Raw genomic sequence first — 22,536 nt, forward strand, 5'->3', positions numbered from 1 at the left:
AATTCAGGATATTCATTCTGAAGTTCCTATTTATATAATTTCCCTTTTTTTTAGTGATTTTATAATGTAGACAATATTAATTGTCAGTTTTAGTAATAACTCAAAATAAAAGATTTCCGAATGTAACCTTACATAACGTCTATGAAAAATAATGTGAAATGACCAAGAAAATAGGAAAACTACTTGAATATTTTCAAGTGGTTTCCCAATATAATTAATACTTTGAATAATATTGATGGAAAATCATGCATATTTAAGTGATTATTTTAAAGCTAATTTAAGGTTAATTATATATCAGAGACATATTGAAATTGTTTATGCAAACTATAGCATGGTTTTAATGTAACTAAATTCAAGAGATTCTTCCTAAAGTTTACGGTGAGTTTATAAATTACTAATGATGAAACTCTTGCAACTATAACCTTATAAGTTTCATTTTATGTGAAAGTCGGTCTTGCCCTAATATATAATGTTTAATTAATCTATGGATGTATAAGTATGTAGCAACTAAACTTATAAATATATAGACAATTATATTACATAAACTTATATTTTTTATCCAACTTTTTATAATGTTTCTCTGCTGCAGTCATTTGCTATTATTGGGGCTGGTATTGTGGTAATTTTCCTATCAAAATATTTAATGATATTATTAAATATATTTATTGATTAATTTTAATTATTCCCCTTTTCTTCTTAACAATAAATGTATATAATATAAATCATTATATCAAACATTGTTTCATAATAAATTATATTATAAAATACTCTCCAATTTATTTTAATAATCATATTGATATGAAAAAGTATTTCATTTGTACTTATTATGTTTGTTGTTTGTAAAATATTATTAAATTCAATATTTTTTATAATATTATTTCGCAAATAATAATGCGCATCAATCTAATTAATAACGGTTCAATAAATATTATTTTTCATATAATCAAATGCAAACAAAAAGTATACGAATACATGTAACAATACATGCTTTCATAAAATATGCGCAAAGAACCCTATTCACAGCGCAAATCCTTTAATCCTCAAAGGTAGATCCAGTGGTTTTGAAACGCTACAGCCGCTGGGTTGTTACGTATTATAAAGGACATTAATGATTGCTGGAACATTTCTGTGGTATTCATATATCTGCTTTGCAGTATACCTTGAAGTATTGATATTGTTAGACTTTTGGATTTCTTTGCATAACATATATATTTCTGCTTCTCATATGATAAAGAAGCAATGAAAATATAGATGAATGATTAGAAAAGGAATTGAAAATGTACTAGTTGTTGTCTTATAACTATTTAACTCATTTAATCATGATTTTATATACAAATATTTTGTAAATAAATATCGATCTTTGTATTGCGGTTATTTAATATCTAATTTTGATATATACTTTTTCAGTATTTGAAGAAAAGTACTAAGACAATTTGAATATATAAATATTGAAATGTGTAGTATAACAATATGAATTGCTTTAATTATGATGCAGTTAAATATTTATAAATAACAAACAAACTGACAAATTCTCGTGGTTTTTTTACTGAGCTCTTTTGCCCTACGACCTTTTGTTAGTTCTTTTTTCGGCGCGCTTTTCTTCTGCACTCTTTTGTTACGGTGCCATGACACTTCATAAAGATTAATTTGGTCAAATCAAAAATAAGAAAAATTAGTTTATAATAAATAAAACTGTCTTGAAACTAGTATATTTGTATATAATAAGGATATAAAGTTGAGTAAACTGATTAAAATTATATGTTAATACCCCACTTAATGTTACTTCGTTATCTATTTCAAACACCGTTTATCATAAAAAAAAATAACAAGAAAATAACAAAATTAGAAATGAAGTTATACAGATGACTCATTCAGTGGGAAATGAAAATGTTGATGAATAGGATGTTAGAAATTTATTGAATGCAGAAAGTGATGACTTTTCAGTGGAAAATTTAGAAAACTTTATTAGACACGAAAATGTCATTATTAAGAAATCAGTTTTAAATACAATAGCACCGTATATGTATTTTTTAAATCAAAGAGAACAAAAAAAGCATAAATATTCAACTTAAGGTATGTTCTTTAACTTTGTATGTAAGTTGACTGCGCTTTGTTAATTATTAAAAAAAAGCTTTTTTATTTTCCTTGGGAATAGTATTTTTACCTATGAATTTGATTTTTTGCTTAATAAAGTAATTTCGTAGAAATGGAGGTACGACTTTAAAAAAAAAGATAAACAGTTTAATCGACTATTCGAAAATAATTATACTATTCACGTATTTTAATGTCGGGGTTTTACTACCGTAATACAGTTGTAGGGATCAGCAAGTAATTTTAACTGAAAATATTGAGAATAGTAAATTAACAACTACAAAGAAATTTGTATAAAATCTCCAAGATTGTTATTTCTATCCAATATATTTGATGATTACAGCGATTATAAATTTATAAATAGCTTTTAAAGTTGAATTGATATTCAATATAATATTTATTACATTTTTAATATATGAATTAGTTTTTAAAAATACTTTGTTTTAGATGTCCTCCACCTTCTTAATGTAAACTCTGCATCTGACCAAAATGTTGTTCATTGCAGGAAATGTAAACAAGCAAAATTGTCGTATATGGGCCAATAAAAATCTTCAAAACATCCACCTAGCGAGGTTTCATGCATGTTACTGTGTGGTGTGCAATATTTGTCAACTGTATTGTTGACCTTTACTTTTTTGAGGAAAACAATTCCAATGTTACAGAGAATGGAGTGCGCTAGTTAAACATGCTGGAACATTTTTTTTTCCCAGAATTGCACCGACGACGAATACCTTTCCGAAATATATGTTTCCAACAAGATGGAGCCAGTTTTCAACAATGGCACAAAAATAATTTCACGAAACACCGCACATCGTTGGCCAGCAAGTTTGCCTGACCTCATTTTCCAATTTTTTTATCCGTATATTGTAAACAAGAGGTGTATAAAACTTAACCACTTAAAAAAAAACAAGTTAAAATAATCCATAACGGTTATTATTGAAGTAATACCCCGGGAAACATTAATAGCAACAATTAACACATTTTGGTCAGATGTAGGATTTGCAATAATGAAGCGGAGGATATCTTTTTTTATGTCGTATAATTTTATTCAAAATCTGTTCATCAATGTGAACATTGAGTAAATTTAAGATTGTGGTTGACATTAAATAGATAATCTTTCCCGGTGGATACTTATCATTATGATGATTTGATTTTAATTTGTTGGTTGGCTGTCGTTTTGTAGGTTTACTTCAGTAGTATATTGATGCTCTGCGATTCCACTATTTCCTTTGACTGTGAATCTGCTGCTATCCTTAACACTGTCATTGTTCATAGACTTGACTGAAAGTCCATATGCTGAACCTCATTCATTTGACAAAGGGCCTGACTTGACCAGGATTCGAACTGGCGCCTTGTGGTGGACATCTAAAAAAAAATATTTAAATAAAATAAAACATTCGTGCCCCATCCTATTATATAATAAGAATTAGTATAATATATTAATTCTGAAAATAAATCAAGATAAATTTTGATAGAAATATGTGTCGTATGACAATACTAATATGCAAATTCAAACATCTCTATATTGTCTACACGTATCAAGAACGTGTGTGCGGGGAAACAAGAGCAACAATGGGAGAATAGGGGAACAGTGGAACAGTCAGAGTTTGGAGACTGCGATCGAAGTCTTCTATATACGACATATATATTTCTATATTATATAATAAAATATATTTCGTATATATTTAATTAAGTTTTTTATGCTATTTATAATAAATATTGTTATTGTCATACAAGTTTAACTTTTGTATTAATAAAATTAAAAATATAGATTGATCTTTTGTGGTGAATGCGCCGGGAGTAATGAGAAAAATAACTGATTGGCATGAGTGAAACTAAACTTAAAGAAAGTGAAGTCAACTAAAAATAGCAAGCTAGGGAATATCGAGTGTATATTTTGAAATATTTCGATATAAATAATTCATTTCCGCTTATGTTATTCTTTTTATTGGCGCCATAAAGCTTATGCAAATGGATTTCTAAACGAGGTTTCGGTTTACGTAATGCCTGTATTCAGAGGGGACCGGTGGTGTGGGTGCACGCTTTAACTTTTTTTTCTGCACTCCAAGTGTGCGATAAATGACAAGAGGGAAAGAGGCCCATTTGCGTTCTGGCCGTCGTCCAAAACTTTCATTCTATTAAAAGGGAATCAGCGCTGAATCGTTCGTTCGTTCGACTCCAAAAAGGAACAACAACGATTTCGTTCAGATTTCTACGATGATTCTTCGCGCTTCAGTTTCCCGTTCTTCTCAATGATTGATCGCTGTTTGGACGCGCGTAATGTGTTTGCCAATAAATCGTCGCAATAATTCCGAAATTGAATCTCGGGGCTCTTGCGAGCGCCTTGCAAATGGAACTGGAATGGGGAGCAATTAACGCTCTCTTCCAACCACCCCCCATCTCTTATCCGGCGTTTTCATTACGATAATAGGCACTGGATTAATGAGAGCGAAGTGCACAAATTACAGAACCTCCATCAGCTGTAAACACACACACAATTCTTTCCTCGTCGTCTGAGATTAGAATCTAAATTTGACTTTCCTCGAACAACTATTTTATTAGCTTATTTTCATTCAGGGTGGATATTGCAGTATTATTTGAACATCCTTCTTTCATTTTCTTTGCTTTCTTTTTTTCACCTATTGGACGATTATTTTATTGATTCACATTATACAGAGTGCAGCAGTAATATCTCCCACATTTCAAAGAGGAATTGAAAAAAAATGGGGCGATATGACCAAATTTATTTTATTTTGCAAATGTATATATAAAATAGTTTTATACTTTATATATGGTCCAAATGGTGGCCTTATATTGTTACTTTATAAAGTATGATCACAACACTATTTAAGAAACAATAATACTTTGAAAACAAAAAACAAACAATAAATGTATAATTCTACTAAAGCTGTAATTTTACACATTTTGAAATGTGACTTGTTAAAATATGTTTGTGGTTCTCAAATACACACATACCTTGTTTTATGGTCTAGATACGTTTCAAAAAGCCGTATAACAAATTAATTATTTTAATATAATAATAATTTATTCACATTTATGTGTTTTTTCCCTTTTTACGACGCAATTTGATCCGTAAATTGAAAAAGTGTCATAATTATAGCGAAATGCCGTATAAAGAGCGAAGTATAAGTGATTTTTTCTAATTGTTTCCAGAGCGAAGAAAGAATAACCAATCTTTTTGTCTAAAAAGTTTGTTAAAAAATGGATACATTTTTCTAACATATTTTTTTTAAATTATTGTGAGAGGAATTGGTAATATTTTTCTCTAGAAATCTAAATGTTATTTGAAGTTAATAGATTTCATTTACAAATTACACTTTTTGTTGTTATGTTTAAAAACGAATTTATTCTATGATATAATTATCTATAAAACTACACAAAATAAAAAATAAAGATTTTTCAATTTAAAATAGTGGATAATTTTCTTTACGTTTTTGTTGAAGAACTATTGAATATGTAGTTTTTGTCATCACTAACATCTTGATGACTTTTTGATCTAAATTTAATGTGAAGGTACAAATTCTGCGATTTTAATGGATTATTGAGTTATCCAGTGTTTTATATGCTTTATTTTTTGCTAGATAATGATAGGTTCTTGATATCAATTATTAAGTTTATTACGGAAAACTGAAATAAACCCCAATAAAAATAATTTCAAACACTAGAGATTTAGTAGTTATTGTCCATTTAGTAATGTGATTTTCTCAAGAAAGTATCCAACCTGTTTTTACAAGGTTTATACTGGTAAATGTTCAGTAATTTTTATAATTTAAATGGGAGTCCTAATAATCATACTTAATTAGGATTTAAACCAACTGATATTTACAAATACTTTTAAAAAATAACTAGCTAATTATGCAGTTAAAAGAATGTAACGTTGTATGAACATTGTGCATGACATGAGACATTAATGTCAGTCAAGTGTACCAACTACTATTGTTTGTTATGGTATCCGATGACAGTGAAACAGAATGGGCACATGCAATTGTATACTGTGCTGTCATCTGCAGAAAGTAATTGGTACTTTTGACAGGCATTTGTGTTTCGTGTCTCGTATAGTGTGCATGCAACATAATATAAATTAAGGCAAAAACTTTATAAATTAGTTCGTAATGGAAAAAGTTATGATGGGAAATTGTAGAATGAAGAATACAAGTATTTTATCACTTTATGCTTGTCAACAAATTTATTACATAGGAATGTGTGTGTAAACAGTCCAAATTATGCAATACACTAATATCATTTATTTAATATTGAAATTATATGGTTTTACAACTTCATAATAATAAACTGCACCAAGATACTTGACTTTATACATTTTAAAATAGAAATGTGTACTAATTTGTTTCATTTTTATTTTGAAAACAAATCCGGACTGATTATTAGAAATATACATTATAAGGCTAAGTATTGACAATTTGGAACATATAAATAATTTTGGTTAAAGCGATATTCAATAATAGTTTATATTATCAAAAAATAGACAATCTAAATCACTTGAGATTATTAAATGACGAAGAACTTATGTTTCTCCGATTCTTCACGAAAAAAAAAACGAAATTAAATTGTCGCTTATATTGTCTCTCATAAATCTGTTCGCATAATTTTATGGTTGATGCAATAAATATTAGTATTATTATGTTGTTTAAGTTTTAAAAGTATAAGAAAGTAATCATGTGGATTTCCAGAATGGATTATCCATTCTATATTAATTCTTATAGAAAACATGGACTTAGTTTTCACAAAATTCGGTTTACGAACAATTTTATGGAAAAAAATATGTTCGAGAATCGAGGTTTCATTGTATATAATAATTTATATTTGTATATATTTACATATAAGAAAATAAAACTAAAGTAAACCAACATTTTAAAGGAATTAACTAATAATATTTGAAATTTCTGTACTAACTCTATAAACCGTTGTGAGATTTTTTCATTTATAATTAAATAAAGTAAAGTCTTTAATTAAATGTAGTATACATACTGTTGTATAAATTGTATTATATAAGTTATTTAGGTACTGATATAATTGGAAATTCTAAAAAGAAGTATATTGTATACAAAATGTAATTTAACCTAAAATATCTACATTAATGTTGGAGAAAATTAGAATTCTTGTAAAATATTCAGGATTTTCATTTTCACGCGGTAAATTTGTTGCATAATTCATAATAAGCTAATAATAGGTCAGCCGAGATTTAATTTGCAATTTCAAAGGGTTTTTGCCACAGAAATGGGCAGCTTATGATTGTCTCGAGCGGAAAATGGAGTGCAGTTAGTGGAATAGGACTTAACAGCGTCTTAAACTTAATCTAGTATTTCAATAATAAAGAAACGATGCGGCGTTTCTCTCTCTTTCTCACACTAACTCACACTTTATTTCTTTTTTTTAATATGAAAATGAATTTCCTGCGCGCCGAGGAAAAACCGAACCGCGCGGATATTTAATGAAAGGCCGCGGGGGGATGTCGGACGAAAGAATGAGGCGGCGTTTTGCGGGGGAATAAAGAAGGAAATACGCCAACGCCGCCGCTCAGAGTTTCTGTACGCCAAAACCACCCCTGTCGCCGCTGCCGCCGCCTTCTACTCCTCACCCCATGGGGATTCCCTCGCAACGGCTCTCCCTTTTCTCTCGTCATTTATGTTCTAGCGCTTCAATTTCTTTCGGATATAAATAAAACAAGAGCGCGGGGCAAAAGTCAACCAGGGTTTTATTAATTCCCCGTCGGATTTTTCGACGCGACTCTCCTTCTTCTTCTTCCTCTCTCGCCGCAGTAATAATGGCAACCTTTTATCGCTATTCTCAACAGATTCGACCGTGCTATGATGTTATGATTAATGGGCGCGCTGGAAAAGTCTTTTCGCGATTCCAGCTGGTGATGGCATCATTAAATTTCCGTTCGACGTTTTATCGATGCCCATGGGATTGCATCGCCCTAATCCATGCACTGTTTGAGGTTAATAATGCATGATTAAGTGAGAATTTCTAGTGCAATGATCAATAAACAAAGATGACTTTGTTTCGGTTTTGATGGAGTGAAGTAGCATTTGAGCGCAAGTGCGAATTGCTCGAGCTACTACTATACAGTAGCAGTAGTAGTAGTAGTACACACTCGTGGATGTGTACATAATCTGTGTTGCTGCGGTTCTCGTTGCTGCGGCTTTTCGGTTTTTGGAACAGGTCGCATTAATTGCGGCCCACCCCTCGGTTACCATCAATTATGAAATACTTTCCAGCCCTTCATCCAATCAATTACGAACGCACCGAAACGATCAACATCAAAAACATGTTTCGCGTGCAAACAAAAAATGCGTAACACTTTTTTTGTTTTCATTAACAAGACTCGGTGATTGGTCAATGCCAATACATAACCAGAATTTAATAAAAATATAACGCAATTTGCTTCCATTTGTAATACAATTTCTATCATAATAATTTTTCATCTGCTTTTTTTTGTATGAAAATAATATCGATTCCTTTTTTCTCAAATATAGTACAATTACCTCGGATAGTACGCGTAATCGGTTCCGCTAACATTTCGCACTGTTTGAAACATGACTAATCGAGGACTTAAAAAAACAATAATTTTTCTATCAAAAATAATTTTGTGTATTATTTTCTTTTTATTTTGTTACGCTATACGGACTATTACGCTATTCAAGGTAATGCTGTAGTTCGAAATATGGCCTATTATATTAAAGAATAATGATTTTAGCATTATATTCATATATGAATAAGTATGTAACATACAAATTTATGGTTTATTCAAATATGTTTGGGTCAAGGTCATGTTATTTAATTCGGTTATTGCGCTGTTGTCACGCAGATTGATCGCCAGATCATTAACGTGACCTTCTACAGGCATTGTTAACTGCTATTGTTGAAATCTTAGAATAATTGGGATATTCCATTTGCAAATGCATACACTAATGCTGCTACTTACATCACCTCAAATTACATCGATTACTCAAATGATCTTAATATTGTTCCTTACTACATTGAAAGCTTACTCTAATGTTCCATATACCATTTGATTACATCATAGAAAATATAGATATTTGATGATTCATCCAAAATTCATGTAAGATTTAGAACTTAAGTTGTCAACGTTGGAATTACTTAGTCCATATTTTAAACAAGCTTCAATATTACTTTATATAATAAATGATTAATATTATGGTTACATTTAATCACTTTTCATAAACAGTATTACCTGTTGTATATTATGATATCAACTTGTATTAACATTGAAAATGTTTGTATTAGGTGGTTATAGTTTTCGAATAATAGTAATAAAAGTATATATCATCAATTTCTTTTATGCTTGTACAAAAACTTTCGAAGTTTCGATATAATATTTCTCGATGAAATGATGAAATTATCGATGTCAGAAAAGTTTATTTATTGTACAATCTAATATCAATTTGTATCAAACATAGATATATTTCTGCTATGGATGAAAGTGATTGATTTCTACTAAGAAGAAAGTATCGCTGTGTCATCAGAAAACTTTTAATGGTCTTTGTAAGTTGACTTGTTGCTGTTCACTCTGATGTCAAGTTGTAGAAAAAAAGAAATATATCTACTATAGATGGATGGAAGCGGTTGGTGTCGTGTCAGAATCGATTGTTAAAGTTTTATTTATTCAGTTTATAAAATACATCACATTAATTAATAAATTGATCATTGGCGGAAAGACTTAGGTCGATAACCCTTTGGCTGTATTGTAACTAATAAATAATATTATTATTATTATTAGTAATTGATCATAACTTTTATAATTTTATAAAGATTAAAAAATAATTTCTATTAAAATATTCATATTAACTACATGAATCTTTAATAAACAATTAAAAAATGTAATATATCTGTTTTTTTTTTACAAAATGAAGTTATGAAGATTAAATACTTGACAAATTACTCGACATGTAACGCTTTGTAATTTGCATTGACTAAATCCAAGTATATTGTACTTATATAAAGATTAGCAAAAAGTTATAAAAACTGTCTACACAAGGTACTTGGCATATTACTTGCAAGTAACTGTGTGAAACTTGCAATGAAGAAATACATATATCTTAAGACTCATATGTCTTACAGCAAGTTATAGCAGTTATAGAAGTGCGTATAACTTATATTCAATACTTGATAAGTTACTTGACAAGTAACGCTTAGAATGATGCAATGTATGAATGTATTTAAGTAAGCATACAAAGATGTATAGTTGTTATGAAAACTATGAATTTCTAGTACGCAATACTTGACAAATTACTCCGCAAGTTACGCTTTGAATTTTGCAAGTATATTGTAATTAAATAATCTTACTAAATTTTTGGTATTAATGGAAAATTCGTTTATCTTGTATGTAATACTTAACAAGTAACATGTAACGTTATGCAAATATATTTTTGAAATTATTTGAATTATATTCAAAATAAATTTCAGTGAATTATAAGATAGTTTTCAAAATTTCATAAATATTTAATGCACAGATAGAGAAAACTATTAAATTTAACATAATTTTATATGTATGATATTTTGAAAATTGTTATGTAAATGAAAATTTAAAAATTAAAAATAGATAGAAAATATACTTAAGTATAATAAAAAAAATGATACAAGTTTGAGTCATTTATTTACAAGTACTCAAGCACTCAAAATCTATCTCTGTAATTAAATGAGTATAATTGCATCCCTGCGTAATCAACAGAGCAATTAAAACAGTATTTGTGCGAAGGAGAGTCTAAGAACGAATTTGTTTTGAAACAGAAAAGCCTTTGCGGCGAAAACGGAAAAGAAATATAATTACCATTAATTTAATCGTATTATGCAAACGAAATTAGGACGACCTGAAAGGCATTTAATTGAATTTCACGTGAAGCGTAGATAATGTCCTGTTTTTATTTACCCGCAAGTCGACTGCAATTATCGATTGATCGTTTTACCTCAAAAAATATATGAGCGTAAAAGCACATAGGGGATGATGGAGTATCGAAAGGGCATCGCAATCTATTTACGTTTGCGCAAAAAAATTAAAAAAAAGTTATTGCTGTGCGTTTTTTTTTTGCGAAAATGGAAGGGAAACATATGAGTTTCTAGCAAATGATGATGGTTGTTCAAATCGAGGCACGCAAATAGGATGTAATTTTTAGTTGTTTAAAAATATATATGTAGATATTATTTGTACGTACGTTTATTTTCGGTGGATTCAATGTGAAATCGATTGGCGAAGTTAATAATACGTACAGCATTTTACATTAATTATTATGGAAGTAATCAAAAAGTTTTGTTGGATGCCGTCGTGCGGATGAGTTGCCCCCACAGACCAGACCAGATCGATACGCCCAGTTACACATATACAATCCAAACAATACGGTCGTAATTACTCAAAACACGAAATTCCTTCTTCCTCGACACACATTCTAGCAGGACGCTATAAATTGGAATTATGATCGTTTTTGATCTTAATATAATAGAAGTTCTGCGACTACGAAGATCTGTATTTTTAAACGAGTTATATAAGATTGAGCCCGAAAAAGGTTTATTTTCCTTTGTGGTGAAATTACACAATCTTATTAATTTATATTTACAGGCTGAAGAAGAAGTAGTAAAAGAAAAGTACTGTTGTGATTTCTGTAAATTAAATTGTGCAAAACTCATATATCGTAACGGTTTATATAACCAAGGTATAAAATAACTCTAATTGTTGTTTTTGATATGAATATTTTGATTTCAACATTATTACTAGCAGTTCGTGATGCTGAATTCACCAGCTCTAGTTACAACACAAATATTATATTAAAGAATATATTTTTTTCTCTAAAAATAAAACTGTGCAATAGAAAAATACATTTAATAAAAGCAAGTTTGCAGACGGAGCGAAGCAATACAATTTCTGACCCCCGGATATTAAACAAACATAAATAACTTCAGGCAAGGACTCGGAAAACTTCAGATATATTTGTATACACACTCAAAGATAAGGGCAACGCTATTGTTAGACAGTATTATAAAATACATATAAACTTTTTTTTTATTTCTTTTGTATTTTTATTTATATTTGCATTTTTTTTTACTAAATGGACATTGTATGAAGTAGATAAATGTGTTATTGTTTTGTAGATACAAAACTTAATAGTGTAATGAGTAAATATATGTACAATCATTAACGTTACTTCTGATAACGAAGAAGTATAAAATAATATCAAAAAAATTATATGTCTCGATCAATGGGTTTGGAAAATGTCGTTGGAGTTATGCTGGCAGCAAGATGGTAATTTTTTGGAAGGAGGATAATTTTGGGAAACACTGAAATCAATTAGCTATCATGTTTATCTAACTTAATCTTTGTAGATTTCTTCCTGTATCATAATTATTATATTTTTCAGTGGTACAAGAATTCACTTTTACCCCAAAAGTTTAATGAATTTTGGGCTACCCTGCATAAGTTACAAACAATTAAAAATTGCATTGTTGTATCTTTATCTGGTTCGTTGGTCTAGGGGTATGATTTTCGCTTAGGGTGCGAGAGGTCCCGGGTTCAAATCCCGGACGAGCCCCACAACACATATTTTACTAAGTGGTAACGCAAAAGATAAAAATAGCAGAACATAATTAATTATCTTCATAATTTAATGGAGTGATTTTCGAGATATATGATAAACTCAATTCAAGTCCCATCAAACCAATAATGTACAATTTATGAGATAAATGGTAAAACACTTAAAAAATATCTTCATATGAATGGTTGATCTATGACCTAGACTCTAGGGAAATTTTTTCATTTAGGGTGCGAGAAATCCCGGGTTAATATGACAGACAAGCCTACTATGCATCCTTTACCAATGGAAAAAATATACTATGAGATATCTTTAACTGATTCGTTGGTCTATGTGTAAGAATTTTGATTTGGGTGTGATGATTTTCGATTTCAAAGCTTAGCAGAAATAACTATGACCATTGTGCATACTTTGTAATTTGAAGATATAATCTACTTACTTTTTGAGATAAAACAGTCTAGGGTTGATATAACAAAGCTATGTTCTTATGGTATAATTTTCGAAATATCAGACTCAAATAACAGCTAAGCCAACAATGTAAATTTTACCACTATATGATATAAATGGTAAAAAAACATAAAAGACACATAAAAATATCTTCATCTGGTTCGTTGGTCTAGGGGTATGATTTTCGCTTAGGGTGCGAGAGGTCCCGGGTTCAAATCCCGGACGAGCCCACAACATATCTTTTACTAGGTTACAAAAGGTTAAAAGATATATCAAAATTAAATTAATTATCTTCGTGGTCGAACTGATTTTCCCTTTGGATATGAAATTAAATAAATTCAACACCCAAATAAACCAATAATGCTTCTTTTAACCATAAATGAGAAAAATGGTAAAACATTTCAAAAATATCTTCATATTGTTGGTCTAGGACAGGGGTCGCAAACCTTATTTGACCGTCGACACCTTCAATATTTTTTTTACGTTTATTAGCCCCCATTTAACTATGACGTAATAATAATAGGACAAGCGTAACAATTTTGGTTGAAATCATTCTAATTTTTGTCTGGGTCAATAGCGACCAGTTTGGTGACCCCTGGTGTAGGGGTATAATTATCGTTTATGGAACTAGGTCCAGGTTATTATCAAAGACGAGACTACAGTGTATCTTTTACCATTATGTAATAGAAAGGAAATCACATTCAAATTTCTGGAAATATCTTCAACTGGTTGGTTGGTCTATGTGTAGGAAATCAAAGCTATGTTCTAATGGTATGATTTTCTCCTGAATTTCGAAATATCTCAGAATCACTGCCAAGCCAACAATGAAAATTTTACCAATATTTAATAAAATGATAAAAAAATAAAAGACAAATTAAGACATTTTTATCTGGCTCGTTGGTCTAGGGGTATGATTTTCGCTTAGGGTGCGAGAGGTCCCGGGTTCAAATCCCGGACGAGCCCACATTGTATGTTTTACTAAATGATAATACTTAAGATAAAAAGGTTAAAAGATATATCAAAACATAATTCATTATCTTGATGGTCTATTAATGCTGGCCTTAAGATGAAAATAGATCCAATTCTTAGCAATATTAAGTTAACATTTACCAATGAATGATATAAATGGTAAAAATAAATAAAATTACATTAAGATATCTTTATCTGGTTTGTTGGTCAAGATAGAGGTCGGCAATCTGCGGCTCTTTTGATGAATTATTGCCGTACTTTTCATTATTAAATAATCTATTGTTTCTCTGGATAGGACAGGTTGCTTGCTCGTCACTGTGTGCGATTTTATTTTAGTAGCAACATTCTTTAAAATGACTTTACTCCAAAAAAGTTGCAGATCATTTTTCTCTTAGGGTCGTTCGAGATACTAAGCATTGGTAAAAATGGAAAAAAGTTAAGGTTACTTGAGATACATTTACATCATTCGTTTGTATGTGTAGGAATTTTGATTTGGTTGAGAGGTTCTTAGAAAAAAGATAAATAGATATATCAAAATATATTCCGTTACGATTTCTTTTCGTTAGATATCAAGATTCAAGTACAAGACAAGCCAACAGTGTATCTTTTACCAATATATGATAAATTAGCAAAAAAAGAGACATAAAGATATCTTCATCTGGCTCGTTGGTCTAGGGGTATGATTTTCGCTTCGGGTGCGAGAGGTCCCGGGTTCAAATCCCGGACGAGCCCACAAACGCATCTTTTAGTAGGTGATAATACAAAAGATATAATTAATTATCTTCGTGATCTAATGGTGTCATTGGTGTCATTGATTACGAAATGAATTAGATTCAAATCCGAAACAAACCAATAATATAACTGTTCTATTACCCATATATGAGATAAATGGTAAGGTATTTCAAAGATACATTCATCTAGATTGTTGGTCTATGGGTATGATGGGTATGGGTATGGTTTAGATTGCGAGAAATCCCGGTTAATATCACAAGCTCTATTGTGTACCTTTGTACTATATTTCTCTTAAAAAGTTAAAGGTACTTTAAGATATATTCTGGTGGTTGGTTGGTCTATGTGTAAAAAAATAGTTTTGGGAGAGGTCCCGGGTGATGATGCAATAGATAAAAAGGTTAAAAGATATATCAAAACATATTCATTATATCCATGGTCTAATGGTAAGACGTTCACTTTGGTTACGAGATGAATCAGATTTAAGTGTCAGCCAACCAAATAAATAATGATATAAATGGTGAAAAATTTCAAAGATATGTGGTTCGTTCATCAAGAACGGTTTGCCATGAGAGAATCGAAGGAGTGCCGTGAAGCACACTCATCCATCGATATTTTTTAAATAGCATGTAACTAGGGCATTCAAAATTTCAAGTACCAGTAAATTACCGGAACTTTTTAATTAATAATTTCTTATCAAGCAGTATTTTTATATTACCTATTAAAACTAGACTCGGCAGAACAGTTTTCTAAATATTTAGATTCAGTTCTTTCTGAGAATGCGTTTTGTAGATCAAATTCAATTATTTTCAAATGTTGCTGTCAATACTTTAATAATCTCAAAATAATCAAAGTATTTAAAAATCTTATTATATATGGTTGCACATTTTTATTGCAATATATATGAAAAATATACGTTATTTGTCAATTATCGTCTAGTGTACACGAATATAATTTAAAAAATATTCTCACGTTTAAACGGATCTTAGGAAGGAAGGAATTTAGGCCTCCTTTTCATTTGGGTTTATTCGATCAATTTTCTCGTCCCATTTATTTCGGTTGTGATAGATGAAAGAGCGTTTCTCCATCCGGAATGGTACATTTTCTTTATATAGTTTCTGCGGGGGGCGGGGGGTTGTTCGAAAATGGAGAGGCCGAACAAACCAAGAATGAGAGGGATAGAGAAGAGAAGGCTAGAAGGAAGGAAATGTGACAGTGGATGGATAAATCATGGGCCAAATCATATCGCATCTCCAGAGTATTGATTGCCGACGAGGACTTACAACACTGAGTGGAACGGGATTTGCTCGGCAAGGTCCCCAACGTACATATAGATTTTCGCCGGAAAAAAGAGAGAGGAAAATAAATAACAGAGGAAAGTACAAATAATACACGTACGTGTGTGTGTATAAAAGAAGAAAAGGAGAAAACGTCAGAGCTGTGGAGAAAAAGAGAGAGAAAAAACAACATGTATAAATATAAAAAAAATGTGTGGGGGGTTATATAATGTCGTTCTGTACCGATTTATTTCGCGTTCCCCACGCCGAATACTCGACCCCAACCGGTGTTCCGTTTTTTTTTCCTGGTCGCTTGTTGCTTGTCAGATTCAGGGAATTTTTGAACAAGCTTTCTTTCATTCCTTTTTTATATGCGTTTGAATAAATTATAAATCCGGGTAACTTTCTTTCCCCGCGGAAATCCGGAAATCAATACGGTCTTTGTGACAGAAATTTGAATATTTTGCATGCAAAGGAATCATTAACTGACTGCAATACATTTTTATATTGTAGATTTTACATCTGACAGTCTACAAAAGTTAAACAACATTTGTCAATGTTCCTACGGTTTATCTCAGTGTTTCTCAAACTTTTTGGTTCGCAAACCCCTTTTGCACTTAAACATTTTAAAGGACTCCCCAAAGAATTGGTATGTATAGAAAAACATCCAGAATTGACCTGTTATCAATTTTTTTGCGACCCCCCATTACTTACCGGAACTCCCACTTAATCGTTCTTGAAAAAAAATATCTTATATAAGATCTAAATTATGTAATTAGTATATATTGATTAAACTAATTCAATTACATTAATTTAGTATATAATAAAGTGACTGTGACTTCACTTTTTATTGGAATAATTATTATAATATATGAAAGACGTTTGTATACAACGGACTACGAGTCTTCATATACATATAAAATACATCATATAAAAAAAGACATTTTGTTGAGTAGCAATGATGTAGAAGACAAACTGCTGCTGATAGGTCAGGTTTCAAAAGCACCAGACTGTAATTTATTTGTGAAGTATCAGATCCTACAGGATTTTATAATGTATATAAGGACATATTATAAAAGTAAATAAAAAATTGAAAAATATAACTTGTTTTTATGATGATTGAAGTTTTATTAAAGTTTGTGGACTTCTAACTTTTCTCAAGTTTTGCAAGAGATATCAATTTTTAGTTCAAGTTATTATATATTTGTGTTTTCTGTTTGTACATTCAATAAATTCCTTTGTTGATGTTATAATTTGGTTACATTAATATTAAAAAAATATTGGTCCATTTTTGGTCAAAGGGCAAATGATCATAGACATTCTGCCAATTTGGTAAAATACTGTCATATTTGAGATCATGATTGAGTTATAAGTAACTGTCATTTGTACCAAATACAAGATCTTGACTTTTAACGTTTTGTTGATAGTGATTGGTTGTTGACAGCTGTCATTCCATATTGTTGACTAGTTTACATAATAATTACATATAGTATATTAAAATTTATAATAAAATTCATTTATATGGAAATATTTTATTGAGCAATGAAATCCCATGTTAAATCTTCACATCCATAAACAAACACGGTAATCAAGGGATGTATGGAAACTAAGCTGAACGGTTCGAATCCCTCTGAATATATAGTATTAATTGGTAAGGTTAGCAAGAACAAAGGGAAAATACAAATGCTCGAGTGGTTAGGTGGCGAGTTTCGAAATGTCGTATGAATAAATTCGCGGTCAAAGTGGATTAGGGGTGCGGAGTGTATGAAGTGCAGAAGGCTCCGGCGATGATGATGATGATTAAAAGTTCATCTGAAATGCGAAGCTTATTATTTGGATCCCATTCACAGAGCTAAATAGTGTTTGAACAAGTTGAAAGGACGGGGGCGGCCTCTGAATAATTTAAACGGCCGCGGGAATCGTGGAGAGTGCTGGACTACTAGACCTCTTCATACCAAAGCCTTTAGTTACAAAAAGCAAACTATGTGTTTTCGTTTGGTTGTAGCGTGCTGGATTTACGGTGTCCTTTCTTGTGATTATTATTTATGGTTTTGTTTTTTTTTTTGTTTCAGCCATGAATCTAATCAACATGGACGCCGAGAACCGGGTGGTTTTGAACGTGGGTGGTATAAGACACGAGACTTACAAGGCAACACTGAAGAAGATTCCGGCCACTCGGCTCTCCAGGCTTACCGAGGCGCTTGCCAATTATGATCCTATCCTCAACGAATACTTCTTCGACCGGCATCCAGGGGTCTTCGCCCAAGTTCTTAACTACTACAGGTAATACTACCGCTTGCAACTAATCAATTTTTAATTACCTCTTCTTCATTACTTATATATAAAACTCAAACTAGAAATAATCACTATAAAAATATGGTATATAAATTTCTCAAACTTTTTGGTCCGCAACCGAACAACAGGAACTTTAGTTTTGATGTCCGGATTTTGATACTTCTAGGATTTCGAATATCGGGAATTTGATTGTTGGAATTTCGATATAGACATGGTCGATTAGGGTGAACGTTCACTTATTTATAGAGCTGAATAAATAGTTTCAAATCAATTTTCGTTAATAATATTTGAACACTTTTTGTTGAGAATGAAAATATATCAAATTTTTATAGTTGTATTTATTTATTAATCTTTATTGCCTCTAATTTCAGTCAAAGGGTTCTCTATTAACACTAAATTTTCTCTCCTATAATTCTATTAAATTTATAAGAGTGCTTTTATATTACCAAAATAGAAAGAAGTAAAACATGAAATTAATATTTATATTACTTGTTAACTATTTCACATGATTCACTAAAGTAAGATGAAGTATATTTATAATTATCCATACGCATATATTTTACATTCTTTAAATTATGTGTAGCTGTTGTAATAACTATTATTATTTAGTAATTATATCATCAATTTTGTGCAAAATCAATAATTATTAATAATAAATAAATTTTATTGCATACAATCAAGTATTTGTATTATTTTGATGATGTATTAAATATTCCTTACCTGTGTTGTAATTTGACAAGAAAATTGTATTAAAACAAGTAAGATGTTGAAAATGACCGAGATTTGCTTTTACCGGTAAATATTTTAAGTAAAAAACTGGCTATTAGAAGTAGTAAATATTATTTGGGTTTTCCTCATTTTTATTCAAACTAAAATTTACAAAATTGTCAAAATGTACCGGTAAGCAGAAGTAAACTATAATCTACTTGCTATCTACAAAGTAGTTATAAAATAAGGTTTAGTGATCATGAATTTTATGCAGATTTCTTACACATTGCGCGTTAATTGACTGATAACTATATCAGAAATAATTATTCAAACAACTCATATGTTGTAACATATTTTGAATTACTGATAACTATCTATTGGCTGTGTTTTGCCATATATACATTCAAATTATGATAAATATAATATATTTACTGTTTAAAGAATTGTAAATGTTTTCAAAAGATTTATAGAAGATTGAAACATATTCACAATAAAAAATAATTTTGTTATATTAAGAAAAATATCAAGTTTTTAGCTGTAATAATTAAGATTTTTACTGTTGAATAAAATTAATAGAAGAATCAATTAATATGATAATTTATTGTAAAACAAATTGTTTTATTTTATACGATGAATATTGTGTAGTGTAGTTTAGATGAAAGTTAAAGAATATAATATGAAATTAAAAGTGAAGCATAAACACATTATCGCCGCCGTCAAAGCAATTTGTCTTCCACATATTTTGCTTTTAATTAATTAATTATCATTTAAATTGCTTTTCTGGCTCGAACGAGATAAACAAAAATGCTTGCCAAAAAACACCACTCCTCATCCTACCTCACTCTATCACCACCGGATTCATCCGCCCATCCGAGAGCGATTTTAGAGATGAAATGCTAATGACAATCGATTGCTTCAAGTCCACTCAAATTCAAGACCACTTGGACGATCCATTGCAAAACCTTTTTTCCCTTTATTTTCAGCGATGAAAACAAGGATACGAAGACACTCGAAAGGTTAAATGGCCGTACGCGAAAGTGCGAGTGAGAGAACGACGAGAATATACGAGATTAATAGCGTACACCAATTGATTGATTGATGCCTGAAAGTTCCTCCAGATTGTTTTCCCATTTCCTGGCGTTCCGCCAATAAATGGCACGATATTGATTTTGTATTAAATTCCTTCATATTACATTCTACTTCGATTTACATTAAATTAAAAATAAAACGTTCTGCTTTTCCCACTCTTCACATACATACAATAATTTTATTTATTGATAATTCTAATTATTAAAGACGTATTTTATTATTGATGTTTCTTAATATTATTTAAAATAGTTGTAAAAGCAATATTTTTGTAGTTATTTCAATAAATATATTTCATTATCATAATAATTTATGAAATATAATAAAACATACACTGCAATATAAAAATTATAAATTAAAAGCACAAATTAATTTTTATTTATAAATATCTTTAAAGTTTATTTTTATTCAATATATAAAAGTATAAGTATCAGCATTTCCATATATGCTGTAGAGTTATATCTTGAGTTACATAATATAAATTTATTTACAATCGAAAGAAATTTATGTTAAAGTCGGGGAGACTCGCATGTATTTCTTCATGTTCTAAACAACACCCTTGAGGATACCTGAGTTCTTTGGTTGATGTTAATTAGCACGATCAAAAACTGGCGATACAAGCCCATTAAGATTTAAACAAAAACCTACTTTATTTAAAACCGGTTTTCGAATTTTAACTTTTCTACAAAACCGATTTAAACCGGTTTTCGAATTTTCACAAAAAAAATTGAGCAAAAGGATTTATACAACTAATTTTCTATTGCTCAGACAAATCCTTTTCTTTCCAGAAATATAAGAAACTCACTTGGTATCAAGCTGGGTTTAATCGTCTTTAGAGCATTAAATAATCAACTAAATTGTTCCTTTTTAGCAGGCCAAAGTCAGTTCTTGAAGATATTTATGAATTTCTTTGCCTTTTTTAATAATTTGGATATAATCTTGATATTGATAATATTTGTCCAAGAAGTTTAATAATCTCACTTTTTGAAGTTATAATTAAAATAATTCATTAATTTTTATTTTTTGAGTCTAGTCTCAAATACCTGGTTTTAAAAACCGAAAAACCCTAAAGCCCATCAATCTTTCCAGAAAGCACAGTCTTTCTACTCTGACTTTGCAAATGCCGAGAGCCCCGCGAAATATGGGGCACCCAAATTTATATTAGTTGGGGTCTCAAAATTAAAAAGCACTATTTTTTTAATGTCACCCCCCATATCCAAACAACTGGCCCTGCTTTATTCTTCCGGTCTTGTTTCCCTACACAACTTCCGAAAATCCAAGCTTAATGATCTCATTTTTTGAGAGTTTTTTTTTTGCATTTGCCTATGTGTACTGTAAATATTTTATAACGTTATCTCAGATAACAAAGCGTTTATATAATGAAGTTAGAAATTTTGGAACAACAATCATCTGAAAAAAATCAGCAGAAGTTGTACTAGAAGATAACGAAGTTAACTATGCGGCTCAATCAATGGGTTTTGAAATGTATTGAATGCAGAAGATGATGTTTTTTTCACTGAAAAAATTAGAAAATCTTGTTGAAACGAAGACAAAGTGAAAGTTATCCTTCTCTTTGTAAATTTACATCTTCAGGTTCTTGAAGATAGTTGTGAATTGATATATTTTTCTTCTTCGCCGCTTTTTCACCATTGTAGTCATATTCTATTTAATAATTTGGATACAATCTTTATAACATTTGACCAAAAATTTAATGAAGAGAGACGATTTTGTGTCGACATTTTTATGTTTTTATACTTGATTTTCCAATTACATAAATTTCTTCTGAAAAACCGACAAATACTAATAACATAGTATATGCAATTGGCAACTAAACAGAAAAGGAATAAACAATCAAATTTAGATTAATATTTTTAAAGGTTAACTTTTAATTTAGTAGAATTGTAGATATAGTATGTTTTATCTCTTAAAACAAAGTATTGATCCAATTTTGTAGAACTCGTTCTATTCATTAATTGAGGTATGAATGTAATTAGTACTTAAATATTTGATTTAGAAAAGCTTATTAACTTAAAATCGGATAACGTCTCTTGAAAGAAATCACGTTTCTAAAGCAACAGCAAAAGTGATCGATCATGTTTTTCTGTTTGAGAAAGAGATTTGAGCTGAGGCTGTCATGGAGCAATTGAACTAATATAACGAATAGATTTCATATATGTTATTGAAATTCATATCCAAAATGATGTATAAGAAGCTAAACCAAAATTGATCATCGTGATAATAGACGGAATTTTGAAAGAAGTCCTTGAATTGATGAGTCATTCTGAAACTTTGGAAGGAAATCGATTGGAATGAAAACGTAGCAATAGAATAAATACATTTATCATTACAAA

General features: G+C 30.2%; 1 protein-coding gene and 4 non-coding genes across 6 annotated transcripts in view; all 5 read left to right on the top strand.

Moving 5' to 3' along the window:
* LOC108563212 (potassium voltage-gated channel protein Shaw) overlaps positions 1 to 22,536 on the top strand; it is a 102,227-nt gene that overhangs the window by 22,464 nt on the left and 57,227 nt on the right. For both annotated transcript variants that reach the window (XM_017921832.1, XM_017921831.1), the window contains exon 2: positions 18,169 to 18,379. In XM_017921832.1, the coding sequence (XP_017777321.1) occupies positions 18,171 to 18,379 (209 nt within the window). In that variant the 5' untranslated portion in view covers positions 18,169 to 18,170. The remainder of the gene's footprint in view (positions 1 to 18,168; positions 18,380 to 22,536) is intronic.
* Trnap-agg lies at positions 12,603 to 12,674 on the top strand. Its single transcript has one exon. It is a non-coding gene; the product is annotated as a tRNA-Pro (tRNA).
* On the top strand, positions 13,280 to 13,351 carry Trnap-agg. The gene has a single exon. It is a non-coding gene; the product is annotated as a tRNA-Pro (tRNA).
* On the top strand, positions 14,013 to 14,084 carry Trnap-agg. The gene has a single exon. It is a non-coding gene; the product is annotated as a tRNA-Pro (tRNA).
* On the top strand, positions 14,751 to 14,822 carry Trnap-cgg. The gene has a single exon. It is a non-coding gene; the product is annotated as a tRNA-Pro (tRNA).

This window comes from Nicrophorus vespilloides, unplaced genomic scaffold (assembly GCF_001412225.1).
Source record: "Nicrophorus vespilloides isolate i.1.1-1 unplaced genomic scaffold, Nicve_v1.0, whole genome shotgun sequence".
Taxonomy (NCBI): Eukaryota; Metazoa; Arthropoda; class Insecta; order Coleoptera; family Silphidae; genus Nicrophorus; species Nicrophorus vespilloides.